Below are 14,772 nucleotides of genomic sequence, written 5' to 3'. Positions count from 1 at the left end.
CTGCAGGTGATTAGCGGTGGGATATTATAGTCTGGTATCTGCAGGTAATTAGCGGTGGGATATTATAGTCCGGTATCTGCAGGTAATTAGCGGTGGGATATTATAGTCTGGTATCTGCAGGTAATTAGCGGTGGGACATTATAGTCCGGTATCTGCAGGTGATTAGCGGTGGGATATTATAGTCCGGTATCTGCAGGTAATTAGCGGTGGGATATTATAGTCCGGTATCTGCAGGTGATTAGCGGTGGGATATTATAGTCTGGTATCTGCAGGTAATTAGCGGTGGGATATTATAGTCCGGTATCTGCAGGTAATTAGCGGTGGGATATTATAGTCCGGTATCTGCAGGTGATTAGCGGTGGAATATTGTAGTCTGGTATCTGCAGGTAATTAGCGGTGGGATATCATAGTCCGGTATCTGCAGGTGATTAGCGGTGGGATGTTATAGACCGGTATCTACAGGTAATTAGCGGTAGGATATTATAGTCCGGTATCTGCAGGTAATTAGCGGTGGGATATTATAGTCCGCTATCTGCAGGTGATTAGCGGTGGGATATTATAGTCCGGTATCTGCAGGTGATTAGCGGTGGGATATTATAGTCCGGTATCTGCAGGTAATTAGCGGTGGGATATTATAGTCCGGTATCTGCAGGTGATTAGCGGTGGGATATTATTGTCCAGTATCTGCAGGTGATTAGTGAAGCGGTGAGATATTATAGTCCGGTATCTGCAGGTGATTAGTGAAGCGGTGAGATATCATAGTCCGGTATCTGCAGGTGATTAGCAGTGGGATATTATAGTCCGGTATCTGCAGGTGATTAGCGGTGGGATATTATAGTCCGGTATCTGCAGGTAATTAGCGGTGGGATATCATAGTCCGGTATCTGCAGGTAATTAGCGGTGGGATATTATAGTCCGGTATCTGCAGGTAATTAGCGGTGGGATATTATAGTCTGGTATCTGCAGGTAATTAGCAGTGGGATATTATAGTCCGGTATCTGCAGGTAATTAGCTGTGGGATATTATAGTCCAGTATCTGCAGGTGATTAGTGAAGCGGTGGGATATTATAGTCCGGTATCTGCAGGTAATTAGCGGTGGGATATCATAGTCCGGTATCTGCAGGTGATTAGCGATGGGATATTATAGTCCGGTATCTGCAGGTGATTAGCGGTGAGATATCATAGTCCGGTATCTGAAGGTGATTAGCGGTGAGATATCATAGTCCGGTATCTGCAGGTGATTAGCGGTGGGATATTATAGTCTGGTATCTGCAGGTGATTAGCGGTGGGATATTATAGTCCGGTATCTGCAGGTGATTAGCGGTGAGATATCATAGTCCGGTATCTGAAGGTGATTAGCGGTGAGATATCATAGTCCGGTATCTGCAGGTGATTAGCGGTGGGATATTATAGTCTGGTATCTGCAGGTGATTAGCGGTGGGATATCATAGTCCGGTATCTGCAGGTGATTAGTGAAGCAGTGGGATATCATAGTCCGGTATCTGCAGGTGATTAACGGTGGGATATCATAGTCCGGTATCTGCAGGTGATTAGCGGTGGGATATCATAGTCCGGTATCTGCAGGTGATTAGCGGTGGGATATCATAGTCCGGTATCTGCAGGTGATTAGTGAAGCAGTGGGATATCATAGTCCGGTATCTGCAGGTGATTAACGGTGGGATATCATAGTCCGGTATCTGCAGGTGATTAGCGGTGGGATATCATAGTTTGGTATCTGCAGGTGATTAGCGGTGGGATATCATAGTCCGGTATCTGCAGGTGATTAGCGGTGGGATATCATAGTTTGGTATCTGCAGGTGATTAGCAGTGGGATATCATAGTCTGGTATCTGCAGGTGATTAGCAGTGGGATATTATAGTCCGGTATCTGCAGGTGATTAGCAGTGGGATATCATAGTCCGGTATCTGCAGGTGATTAGCGGTGGGATATTATAGTCCGGTATCTGCAGGTGATTAGCGGTGGGATATCATAGTCCGGTATCTGCAGGTGATTAGCGGTGGGATATCATAGTCCGGTATCTGCAGGTGATTAGTGAAGCAGTGGGATATCATAGTCCGGTATCTGCAGGTGATTAACGGTGGGATATCATAGTCCGGTATCTGCAGGTGATTAGCGGTGGGATATCATAGTTTGGTATCTGCAGGTGATTAGCGGTGGGATATCATAGTCCGGTATCTGCAGGTGATTAGCGGTGGGATATCATAGTCCGGTATCTGCAGGTGATTAGCGGTGAGATATCATAGTCCGGTATCTGCAGGTGATTAGCGGTGGGATATCATAGTCCGGTATCTGTAGGTGATTAGCAGTGGGATATTATAGTCCGGTATCTGCAGGTGATTAGCGGTGAGATATCATAGTCCGGTATCTGAAGTGATTAGCGGTGAGATATCATAGTCCGGTATCTGCAGGTGATTAGCGGTGGGATATTATAGTCTGGTATCTGCAGGTGATTAGCGGTGGGATATCATAGTCCGGTATCTGCAGGTGATTAGTGAAGCAGTGGGATATCATAGTCCGGTATCTGCAGGTGATTAACGGTGGGATATCATAGTCCGGTATCTGCAGGTGATTAGCGGTGGGATATCATAGTCCGGTATCTGCAGGTGATTAGCGGTGGGATATCATAGTCCGGTATCTGCAGGTGATTAGCGGTGGGATATCATAGTCCGGTATCTGCAGGTGATTAGCGGTGAGATATCATAGTACGGTATCTGCAGGTGATTAGCGGTGGGATATCATAGTCCGGTATCTGCAGGTGATTAGCGGTGGGATATTATAGGTGGGATATCATAGTCCGGTATCTGCAGGTGATTAGCGGTGGGATATCATAGTCCGGTATCTGCAGGTGATTAGCGGTCGGATATCATAGTCCTGTATCTGCAGGTGATTAGCGGTGGGATATCATAGTCCGGTATCTGCAGATGATTAGCGGTGGGATTGTCCCATGGCTGTTGCCTGTGATTCGCAGCTGATCACTTGTATACATTCTTGACGTTTGAAGCCTTCATGTTTCTATTTGCAGATAAACCCAACAAGTTCACCAAAGAGATGTCAGATGTGACGGCCGAGGAGGGAGAAGCCGCCATATTTACCTGTGAGACACAGAGAAGCCCTTCAGCCGTGAAGTGGAGGAAGAATATCACCGAGCTCAAGACATCCAAAAAGTGTGAGATCAGCCAGAAAGGGAACGTCCTGAGCCTGACCATAAACGACCTGGAGAAGAGCGACAGCGACACGTACATCTGCGACATCGGAGACGCCCAGAGCAAGGCTTCCCTCACCGTCACAGGTATGAGCAGCCCGGCCGATACCACGGTGCCGATACCACGGGGCCGATAACACAGTGCCGATACCACAGTGCCAATACCACACTACTGACACCACAGTGCCGATACCACAGTGCTTACACTGCCGATTCCACACTGCCAATAACATACTGCCGATACCACAGTGCTGATACCACACTGTCGATACCACACTGTCGATACCACACTGTCGATACCACAGTGCCAAAAGCACGCTGCCAATACCACACTGCCAATAACACACTGCCGATACAAAAGTGCCAATAACACACTGCTGGTAACTGTTGATCCCACATTGCTGATACCACATTGCTGATACCACAGTGGTGATACCACAGTGCCAATAACATTGCTGATACCACAGTGACCATTACACAATGACAATACCACACTGTGGTATCTCACACCGCTGATACTACAGTGCCAATAACACACTGCTGATACCACACTGCTGATACTACATTGCTAATACTGCAGTGACAATAACATTACTGATGTCACAGTGACCATTACACAATGACAATACCACACTAATGATATCTCTCCGCTGATACCACACTGCCAATAACACACTGCCGATACCACAGTGCCGATACCACAGTGCCGATACCACAGTGCCGATACCACACTGATGATATCTCTCCGCTGATAACACACTGCCAATACCACACTGCCGATACCACAGTGCCAATACCACAGTGACCATTACACAATGACAATACCACACTGATGATATCTCTCCGCTGATACCACAGTGCCAATAACACAGCGGCAATACTGCACTGCAGATGCCACACAGCCGATACCTCACTGTTGAAATCCTATTGCCAGTAACACCCTGCTGATGCCACATTATTGATACCACATTGCCAGCAGAAAGCTTTTTACACACCAGATCACTGCAGCAAAACACAGGTGGACTGGAAAGGGACCACTAGTGTCAGCAATCGGAACACTAAGGTGCCACCCGCTGCGGCGTCCAGCAGTGACTGCGGTATTAGTGCCGCAGCATGTTCAGACACGGATGTGGCTGTCACGTTGCTGGCGGGTGTCTTCTGTCTCTCTGGTGTGATTTTGCACTTACTTGAATCACTGATGAGTGACCGGTGTCCGCGGACTGCAGGCCTCTGAGCTCACCACATTTACATTGGGGGTTTAATTCTGAGGGGTGAGTAGGTTATGGATGTGGACAGGTTCTGGAGCTCGATATCCTGATGGAATATAGGGTGCTGGATCCTGACTTTCCAGAAGTGTCCTGTAATGTGAAGGTCGGGGGTTCACGGCTTGTGTGTGGAGCAGATGGCCCCTCATCTGTGGCCCCTAATAATCCGGTAAGGATGGGGCAGGTAATAATGGCAGGCGCTTTCTGTAAATATGTCCGTATCGGATGTGTCGGCCCACTCTTCTACTGACTGCTTGATCTCCTGGCAGCTTGTCCTTGTCCATAGACCCTGGCTCCTTGTCAGGACATTGATGTGCTTTGGAAACCACATGTCCGATCTTCCCCAGACTGTACAAGACGTCCGAAGAACGGACAAGTAGCTACAAAACGACAGTCATCCACATAACCTTCCCCGATTGCGGTTTCTCAACTGTGTGTGTTCATTTTAGGCCACAAAGTTCTTATAGTTGAAGATTTGGAAGACGTTGATGTTTATGAAGGAAAGTCGGCCATGTTTGAGTGTAGGATCTCTCCGGCTCATTACCAGAATGTGCAGTAGTTCCTGGATAAAACTCCACTCCACATAAATGACGGGAATGAGACACGAGCCCTGGCAGGGGGCTACCACATGCTCATGAGCCCTGGCAGGGGGCTACCACACGCTGACGCTCAAGAACTTGGGTGTGAAGGACTCTGGCATGGTCACATTTGAAGCCGGGAACCAGAAAACTTCTGTAAAACTGTTAGTGAAAGGTAATAAAATAAAAGAGAAAAAGTCTTGGATTGAGTACAATGCTAAGAAGATCTCCAAATCCTGGAGCCGTCCGGAGTCACATGAGGAATCCGCTAGATACTTAGTTCTATTTCATTATTTGCTTATATAGACAATATAGATGATTATGTACGATGAGGAGTTCTACGAAGCTTCTACAGGGAAAATCATTCTTAATGAGCGGGGCACAACGTGACCTACATCTGTCGTCTATTATTCTAGAAAAGAACCCAGTCACCAGTTTAGAGATTTTAATGGGGAAAAGTGCTACACCCCACTGTGAGGCTTCCAAACCACATGAACCGGCCGCCTGGTATAAAGATCGGAAGGTGCTTACAAGCTCCTTCAAGCTCCAGATATATAGATCCGAATGCCACCTGGTCATCCATGGTGCAACTGGCCAAGACAGAGACAGAAATAAGTATCAAACACATCACCAGGTTTCTAAGTAAATGTATTTATAAAGCAGCTATTGACAGAACTTCTCACCAGATGTCAGTAACAGCCCATCCAATGCAGGCAAAGAAATCTAAACATAGATGTCCATAAATTATGTGTAATAATGAGAAAGAGAGGTACAAAAAGTTCTGACACCAGCTGCAATCTATCAGTTATTAGAAAACAATCCTGCCACTTAGTAAAAAATAATTAAAGTGCCACACAAGAAACATCTCATGATGAGTAAAACCAGTGAGCTGTCTCAAGACCTTCACAACCTTATTGTAGCAAAACATTGGTTACAGAATAATTTCTAAACTACTCCAGTGAGCAATGTTGGGACCATAATCCAGAAGTGGAAAGAGCATAATTTCATCATAAACCGTCCACAATCTGGTGCTCCCCACAAGATTTCAGACAGAGGAGTGAAAAGAATTATCAGAAGAGTTGTCCAAGAGCCAAGGACACCTGTGGAGAACTACAGAAAGAGATGGAATCAGTAGTTGCAATTGTTTCACTGAAAAAAAGTAATGCACTCTCCCTCCATGGCCTTTATGCACGCTCCTGTATACATGCTCCTGTATGCACGTTCACCATGCAAGACTCCATTGCTGAACACGAAGCAGATGCAGTGCATTTAAAGTTTGGTCCACCATATTTAAAGAAGCCTGTGAAATACTGGAGAATATAGTCTGGTCAGTTGAGACTAAATCTGAACTCTTTGGAAGCCATAACCACCCCAAAAACACCAGCAGTGAAGTGTGGAGGTGGGAACATCATGGTGTGGGGCTGTTTTTCAGCAGACGGCACTGGAAAACATATGATTGAAGGAAGGATGAATGGACAAATGTAGAGAAACATTCCTGCTAAAAATCTATTGCCATCTACCAGGATGATGAAGATGAAACGAGGGTGGACATTTCACAAGACAATGATTCCAAACACACAGACAAGGAAACTCCCAACTGATCCCCGAGAAAGAAAATAAATCTGCTACAATGGCCGAGCCGATCACCGGAGCTGAATCCAATGTCTGGAAGGAACTAAAGCTCAGAGATCATAGAAGGAGCCAGGACCTGCAGGATGTGAGGAGTGTGTGTGGAAGAATGGGCCAAAATCCACCTGAGCAATGCAGATGACTAACGTCTCCTCCATACAGTAGGAGTCTGGAAGCTTCATCACCAACAAAGGCTTTACTTCAAAAATTGGTGACGTGTCCAATACTTACTTCATCCACTGTATGTCTGTGAATAGGGAAAATGGAAAGCCAGTACAGCATTAGACGTGAAGGGCAACCCATGAACAATGGCTATTATTAAATCTGAATAAAGCCTCTGTGGGAAATCAGCAGATATTTGTAACCTAATGATAGGCGAGATAGAGTTAACAGAAGCTAGACGTCTTCTGAACCTGAAGTCTGGAGATGCAGGAAGACCAGAGTTATATGTAAGACATAATTAATCTTCATCTGACCATTGACTAGTAATGACCAAGAACACAACCCAAGGATACGAGAAACGCGTCCTTCATGGCTGCTGCTATTTCTTATATTTTGGAGACCTCAGTTTCTTATAACTGGATTATGTAGAAGATGGAGCCGTCATGTTTTATTCTCTGCTCTTACGTAACTCTTCCATAACATTGATCCATTGTAACAATGACGCTTGTGAACAAAGAGCCCGATTATTAATCCTGAAATATCGACTAATTGTTTCCCATGAACATGACCTTCATGCAGTAGCATCCTCACCGTCTCACCAGCCTTTGAGGTCCATGCCTCGCTGCTTCTTATCATTCGTGTCTCGTCTCAGAGTTGGGGATGTGACTGTTGTAATGTGACCGGATTATTGTAGACTGTTCAGCTTCTAAATGTTGCAATATAAAATTCATATCTGTGCTCTGTAAACTCTTATGTACCTTCCTCTAGACTCTTCTGTTCTTCTCCAAAATACTGTTTCCTCCACACTTTGTCCCCCTCACTTCTTCTCTGTCCTCCTCTAGACTCCTCTGTTCTCCTCAAGACTCCTCCAAACTCCCCTGTCTTCTTCCAGGCTCCTCTGTTCTCCAAACTCCTCTGTCCCCTTCCACGCTTCTCTGTCTCGTCCAGTCTTCTTTGTCCTCCTCCTTCAGTCTCCTCTGCTAGTCTTCTCTGTCCCCCTCCTTCAGGCTCCTCTGTCATTCTCCAGGCTCTTCTGTCCCCTTCCAGATTCCCTGACCTTCCTCAGACTCCACTGTGCCTCTGCAGTCTTTGCTGCACCCCTCCAATCGCCTGTATCCTCGTACACACTCCTCTCTGTCCTACAGTCTCCTTTGTCATCCACGACTCATCTGTCCTCCTCAAATTTCCTCTGTCCTTCTCCTATCTCCTCCAAACTCCTCTGTTTCCTTCCAGACTCCCTGACTTTTTTCAGATTCCTCTGTGCCCCTCTAGGCTCTCCTGTCCCATTCCAGATCCTACTGTCTTCCTCCAGTTTTCCTTGTCCACCTTCCATCTCCTTTGTCCTCTTTCAGTCTCCTCTGTCCACTTCCAGACTCCCCTACCTTTTGCAGACCTTGCAGTGCCCCATCAGACTCTCCTGTTCCTTTCTAGTCCCCACTGTCTTCCTCCAGACTCATCTGTCCCTCTCTAGTCTTTGCTGTGCCCCTTCAGTCTCCTCCGTCCACTTTGTGTCTCCTCCATCCCCTTCCAGACTCCCTGACCGTTTGCAGATCCCGCAGAACCCCATCATACTCTGTTGTCCCCTTCTGGACCCCACTGTCCTTCTGTAGATGACTATGTCCAGTTTCAGACTCTTCTTTGCTCCTCCAGATATCTTGTCCACCTCCAGACTGTTCTGTTCTGCTGTAGACTCTATTGTCACCCTCCGGACTCTGGAGGGGATATTTCAGTGACTTCTCTCCTGCAGGTCTGGAAGGAATGAGCATAGTGGTCTCCAACATGCCTGATTCTTCTTTCCCTCATCATGTGTGGTCAGGGAACAGATGAAATGTTCCTCCTTTGTCTTATGTGTATGTTCCGCCTACGTTGCAGTGATTTATATAGGATGTGATGTTGCCCCCGTGTTCTTCCTGATTTTCTTCTTAGCAATACACTGTATCATGTGATAAGTTGTACATGGCGCGACCTGTAGGGTGATGCCATCTCCATCATCAGCATCTCTCGCCGCTCCTTTCTGGTGTTGACTCTTTTCCGTGTCTTATACTCTCATGGTTACACCAGTTATCGGAACTGATTTTGGAGTAAACCATGAGACTGATCTTCCGAGCGAGCGGTGAGCGTCACACCTTTATCTGCTCACTAGAATATTGTGTCTGACTATGTCTGTTCATTATTCCAGCTGTCCAGGCTTTCTTCAAACGTGAGGTACAGAGTGCGGAGGCCGAGGAGGGATCCACTGCGACACTTTCCTGTGAAGTCTCCAATGAGAAAGCTTCAGTGCAGTGGAAGAAGGACGGCAACCTCCTGAGGTCCAGCAATAAGTATGAGATGAAGATGAAAGATCGCAGGGTGGACTTACTGATCCACAACCTGGTGAAGGAAGATGCCGGAACGTACGTGTGTGAAACCGGGGAACGGACGTCTTCAGCCACATTATCCGTCAAGGGTAAATCCATAAGATGTCTTCATTTCTTAACGTCCTTACACAACTTGAAGATGAAGATACTTTATATATAATTGTGTAGACACAATCCCCCTGCAGATCTATGTATCTCCCGAGTCACAGACTACAACCCTGTGTAGTCGGACTCTGCAGTCTCGGATAGACGTGGCCTGCAGAATCCGGCAGCCCGGAGCATTGATGAAGTCTGTAATCACGGGGACACGTGGTTCTGTATCGGGGCTGCACAGCCACAATGTTACATGTTTAGCCAAGACAATTTGCAGAGTTCATTATTGTATCCTCTGTGGGTTGATGCAGCATTTGCTTCATTTAAACGTTCCTGCCCATTATAAATGTGTAGAGAGCTTGTCTATATTTTATGGTGTAAAGGCGGCGTTACACGGTACGATTTATCTGACGATATGTCGTCGGGGTCACGGTTTTCGTGATGCACATCCGGCATCGTTAGCGACGTTGTTGCGTGTGACACCTACGTGCGACTCCAAATGATCGCAAATAGGTTGAAAATCGTTGATCATTGACACGTTGTTCACTTTCAAAATATTGTTCATCGTTTGGATCGCAGCAGACATATTGCTATATTTGACACCCGCCAACGACGAACAACATCCACACGACCGCCTTGGTCAAACAATATATCGCTGAATGATTTTGCGTCGCTTGTGAGATCGTTACGTGTGACTGCAAATAAACAACCTATGAGCAATCTCGGCAGATCGTAACTACGATCTGGGCGTGTCACGTCGCTCATGAGATCGTTAGATAAATCGTAGCGTGGAAAGCGGCCTTAAGACGAGGAACACCCTGTGGTCACTGACTATTTTAACATGAGGCGCGATACTTGATGGTTCGTCGCACTCTTGGAAGATGAACAGTTGCAGAATTATAAGCAGTCTGTTGCTGGGGTCTGGCCATCTATGTGCCGCTCTCCAAACCCTACGGGTGGTCAGTTTATGTCCAGGGCGGCTGATGGCTCTTGCCAGAATAGTCTGTGCCACTACGGTTACATTAGTGTCCCAACCACCAGTAGATACGTCTCCTTGTCTCCAACCTCGGCACATGCTCTCTCATTCTGGAGGTCTATCAGACCTCTGCCCAGGTCATAGGACAACCAATTCTTAGCATTTCTGATCTTGGTTAGGGACAATTACAGTGCTGTGGTCACACTTCAGTCTCCCGCTAGATGACAGTTTCTCCATCTCCTCACCATTTTCACACGGTGAAGGCTTCACTTGCCATCATGCTTCAGTTACTGTCTCTGCCTCTCTCATCCCAGCGGCATGCCCCTCAGTGGCTGTCTAGGCCATGATTTCGGCTGTCTCTTTGCAGGTCTCTAGTTTATCATCCATCATTGCGCACACAGAAGACAACAAACCCACATTAGACCCATAATGTCTCTGTGCCACAACGACCTCTCAGACATCAGTATAAAAGGACTATAATGATTGACTTGTCCTACTGGTGCCATAAACTTGAAACAAAAAGTAAAGGATCCCTCTAGTGACTCCACCCCTCTAGTGACTCCACCCCTCTAGTGACTCCACCCCTCTAGTGACTCCACGCCTCTAGTGACTCCACCCGTCTAGTGACTCCACCCCTCTAGTGATTCCATCCCTCTAGTGACTCCACGCCTCTAGTGACTCCACCCCTCTAGTGACTCCACCCATCTAGTGACTCCACCCCTCTAGTGACTGCACCCCTCTAGTGACTGCACCTCTCTACTGACTCTACCCCTCTATTGACTCCACCCCTCTAGTGACTACAGCTCTTATTCTCTGCACGAGTGGTTATGGAGTTACAGCAGACTCCATTCTGGAGATGTTTTCTCACACCTGGAATATGGCAACTGCTCCATGCCAGCGGCCTGTTTCTTTTCTCTGGTCAGGACAGAGGGCTACTGCCGGCCATATGGCCTCAGCCACACACTGACTCACTTCCTGCTTACAGTCTCTTTATAGTCTATAGCAGTAGTGACCTCTAGTGGTGGCAGGTAATGTTGCAGGCGTTCATACATTACACAGAATCCCACCTCCAGCCTATAGAGCAGAGGTCCCCAACCTTTCTGACCTTCAGAGCTACATCCAGCTCCCACCCCACTGACAGTAGTGACACCCAGAGCCCCCACCAGAGGTATAATGACAGTCAGTTTTTCCAGATAAATTAAACTGTAGCAGTATACCAGGATCCAGGGATTCCTACCTTACCCCCATTCAGATCTGCTCTATTGTGCGGGGCTCCTCACAAACGTCACCATCTGGAGACCTTCATAGCTGTTTGGTAGACCTTGGTCTTATGCACTAATCTGGCAGACAGCGACAAGCCACAAATCACAGACCTGTGAACCACACATGGCTCCCGAGCCACAGGTTGGGGACTCCCGCTGTAGAGTATAGGGGATATATGACGCTCACCCCCTTTACACTATCATTGCTTTAGGCTTGACACTCTTTTTAGCCTCTGAATGTCTTTTGTTTCTTCTCAGCCGTCCAGGTTTTATTTAAAAAAGGCCTTCGTAATGAGAAAGCGAAGGAAGGCAGCACAGTGAAGCTCCACTGTGAGCTCAGCAAGCCCGGCGCCCACGTAAAGTGGACTAAGGATGAAGAAGCCTTAGAGGGAACTGACAAGTACGACATGAAGCAACAAGGTGCCGTGGTGGAACTTCTCATACTGAACGCAAAACCAGAAGACTCTGGTGACTACACGTGTGATACCGGACACCAGAAAAGCACGTCCTATGTGACCATCACTGGTAGGAAGCCATATGAGACATAGTGCAGGGGTGTGGGATCCACCACTCAAAGGCAGAGCAGGTTTGCATTGATTTTTAGTACTAAAATTGATCTTTTTGCAGCTCTTCCGGTTCGTTTCAAACAAGATCTTAAAGATTTGGATGCAGAAGAAGGCTCCACCGTCACTCTGTCCTGTGAGGTCACCAAGGCTGATGCTCATGTCATGTGGAAGAAAGGCGTTACTGTCCTTCAGACCAATGACAAGTATGAGTTCAGGCAGAAGGGAACCGTAGTAGAGCTGGTCGTTCACAACGTGAAATCAGAAGATTCTGGAACCTACACCTGCGACACCGGAGACCAACAGACCTCTGCCCGGGTCAAAGTGCAAGGTCAGTGTCAGACATGTGATCTGTCCCATCAGTCATCATTGGAGTCATGTGAGAAGGGAGCGGCCATCATTACATACATGAAATATCTAATGATTATACGTGCTCATCTACTTCCACCCTCTCTCCAGAACTTCCAGCCTACTTCACCCAGGAGCTGACCGGGCAGGAGGCCAGTGAAGGAGCCTCCATCGCTCTGCGCTGTGACCTCAACAAGCCGGACACCACCGTGGAGTGGAGGAAAGAGGACAAGGCCATCAAACAAAGCAAGAAATACAAGATCCGTCAGGAGGGGCTGACCGCAGAGCTGGTCATACGTGACCTGGCCCTGGAGGACGGAGGAGACTACACCTGTGTCTGTGGAGAGCACCAGACAACCAGCACCGTCACAGTCACTGGTAATGTCCCACCACCTTCCAGGTCCCAAAGGCTAACAATAGTCCAGATATTTCACTTCATGTTCTACAATGTAGATGCAAGGTTAACAATAGTAGAAGTGCTCATGTATATTGGATGGAAAGTAGTTGGATGGAAGGTGGGATTGGAGGATCGTCTAATGTACATGGGGTGTGATGTGGGGATAAGAAGAATTGGACGTATGGGATTTCATAATGTCTTCATTCCCACAGGTATCAGACAGCAGCTTGTTGGTTCAGTGGTTAGCACTATACGATAGCTCAGTGGTTAGCACTATATGGTGGTCAGTGGTTGGGACTGTTGCTTTAGAGCGCTGAAGCCCAATTCCCACCAAGGACACTATGTGCAAGGAGTTTGTATGTTCTTCCCGTGTTTGCCTGGGTGTTCTCCGGGTTTCTTGTTTGCTCCCATCCTCCAAATACTGATAGTGAAAGTAGATTGTGATCCCTGGTGGGGATAATGATGTCGGGAAAGCTGTGGAATTATTGACGCTACATAAGCAAAGCACAGTAATAATAATATCATAGGCATGATCTGCAGAACTGAACGTGCATATGCATGGAGGAGTCACGAGGAACCAACCAATCACTGGCCCAACTCCCCCACAACGCATAGGTGTCGCTCGCCCCAGACCTGATGACGCTTCATGCTTCATGATATGTTGTTCATTTACTTCAAGCTCCAATGCTGTAGAATGGGGAGAACGTGATGGAGGGCGGAAGATTGAGGGGGCTTATGTATAAGGGTCTTATGTGTAATGGTCTTATGTATAATGGTCTTACACCAATGCTGTAGGATCTGGACAACATGATGGAGAGTTGAAGATGGCGGGGTCTTTTATGTCATGGTCTTAGGGGCACTTTGCACATCGTAAAGCATTTTTGATACGATTAACGAGCACAAAAGCGTCGTAATCGTATGATCGGTGTAGTGTCGGTCATTTCCATAATTTGGGAAAGACCGATGTTACGATGTAGTTCCTCGTTCCTGCGGCAGCACACATCGCTGTGTATGAAGCCGCAGGAGCAAGGAACATCTCCTACCTGCCTCCACCGCCAATGCGGAAGGAAGGAGGTGGGCGGGATGTTACGTCCCGCACATCTCCGCCCCTCCGCTTCTATTGGCCGCCTGCCGTGTGACGTCGCTGTGATGCCGCACGACCCGCCCCCTTAGGAAGGAGACGGGTTGCTGGCCAGAGCGACGTCGCAGGGCAGGTAAGTGCATGTGAAGCTGCCGTAGTGATAATATTCGCTATGGCAGCTATCACAAGATATCGCAGCTGCGACGGGGGCGGGGACTATCGCGCTCGGCATCGCTACCATCGGCTTGTGATGTCGTAGTGTGCAAAGTACCCCTTCTATCGATGCTGTAGGATCTGGAGAACATGAGAGAGAGCGGGTGGGGTCTTATGTATAATGGTCCTATGCCAATGCTGTAGGATGTGCAGAAAATAATGGAGAGCGGCAGATGGCGCGGTGTTATACCAATGCTGTAGGATCTGCACATCCTACAGCATTGGCATAGGACCATTATACATAAGACCCCACCCGCTCTCTCTCATGTTCTCCAGATCCTACAGCATCGATATAAGACCATGACATAAAAGCCCCTCGCCATCTTCAACTCTCCATAATGTTGAAGATGGCGGGGCCTTCTATATCATGGTCCTTTGCCAATGCTGTATGATCTGGAGAACATGATGGAGAGCAGCAGATGGAGGGGCCTCCTATATCATGGTCCGATGCCAATGCTGTAGGATCTGCAGAACATGATGGAGATCAGCAGATGGAGGGGCCTTCTATATCATGGTCCGATGCCAATGCTGCAGGATCTGGAGAACATGATGGAGAGCAGCAGATGGAGGGCCTCCTATATCATGGTCCGATGCCAATGCTGTAGGATCTGCAGATCATGATGGA

The 14,772-nt window shown here is 47.5% G+C and overlaps 1 protein-coding gene across 19 annotated transcripts in view; it reads left to right on the top strand.

The window, feature by feature from the left end:
- Nucleotides 1–14,772, top strand: part of OBSCN (obscurin, cytoskeletal calmodulin and titin-interacting RhoGEF) — an 882,373-nt gene that overhangs the window by 279,134 nt on the left and 588,467 nt on the right. For 17 of the 19 annotated variants that reach the window (XM_075315913.1, XM_075315910.1, XM_075315908.1 and 14 more), the window contains exons 34-38: nucleotides 3,044–3,310; nucleotides 9,037–9,303; nucleotides 11,804–12,070; nucleotides 12,173–12,439; nucleotides 12,568–12,834. In XM_075315913.1, the coding sequence (XP_075172028.1) occupies nucleotides 3,044–3,310; nucleotides 9,037–9,303; nucleotides 11,804–12,070; nucleotides 12,173–12,439; nucleotides 12,568–12,834 (1,335 nt within the window). The remainder of the gene's footprint in view (nucleotides 1–3,043; nucleotides 3,311–9,036; nucleotides 9,304–11,803; nucleotides 12,071–12,172; nucleotides 12,440–12,567; nucleotides 12,835–14,772) is intronic. The other 2 variants (XM_075315914.1, XM_075315911.1) reach the window with 1 other exon arrangement.

This window comes from Anomaloglossus baeobatrachus, chromosome 6, assembly GCF_048569485.1.
Source record: "Anomaloglossus baeobatrachus isolate aAnoBae1 chromosome 6, aAnoBae1.hap1, whole genome shotgun sequence".
NCBI lineage: Eukaryota > Metazoa > Chordata > Amphibia > Anura > Aromobatidae > Anomaloglossus > Anomaloglossus baeobatrachus.
The sequence above is the reverse complement of the archived record's forward strand: the minus strand, read 5'-3'. Positions and strand labels throughout refer to the sequence as shown.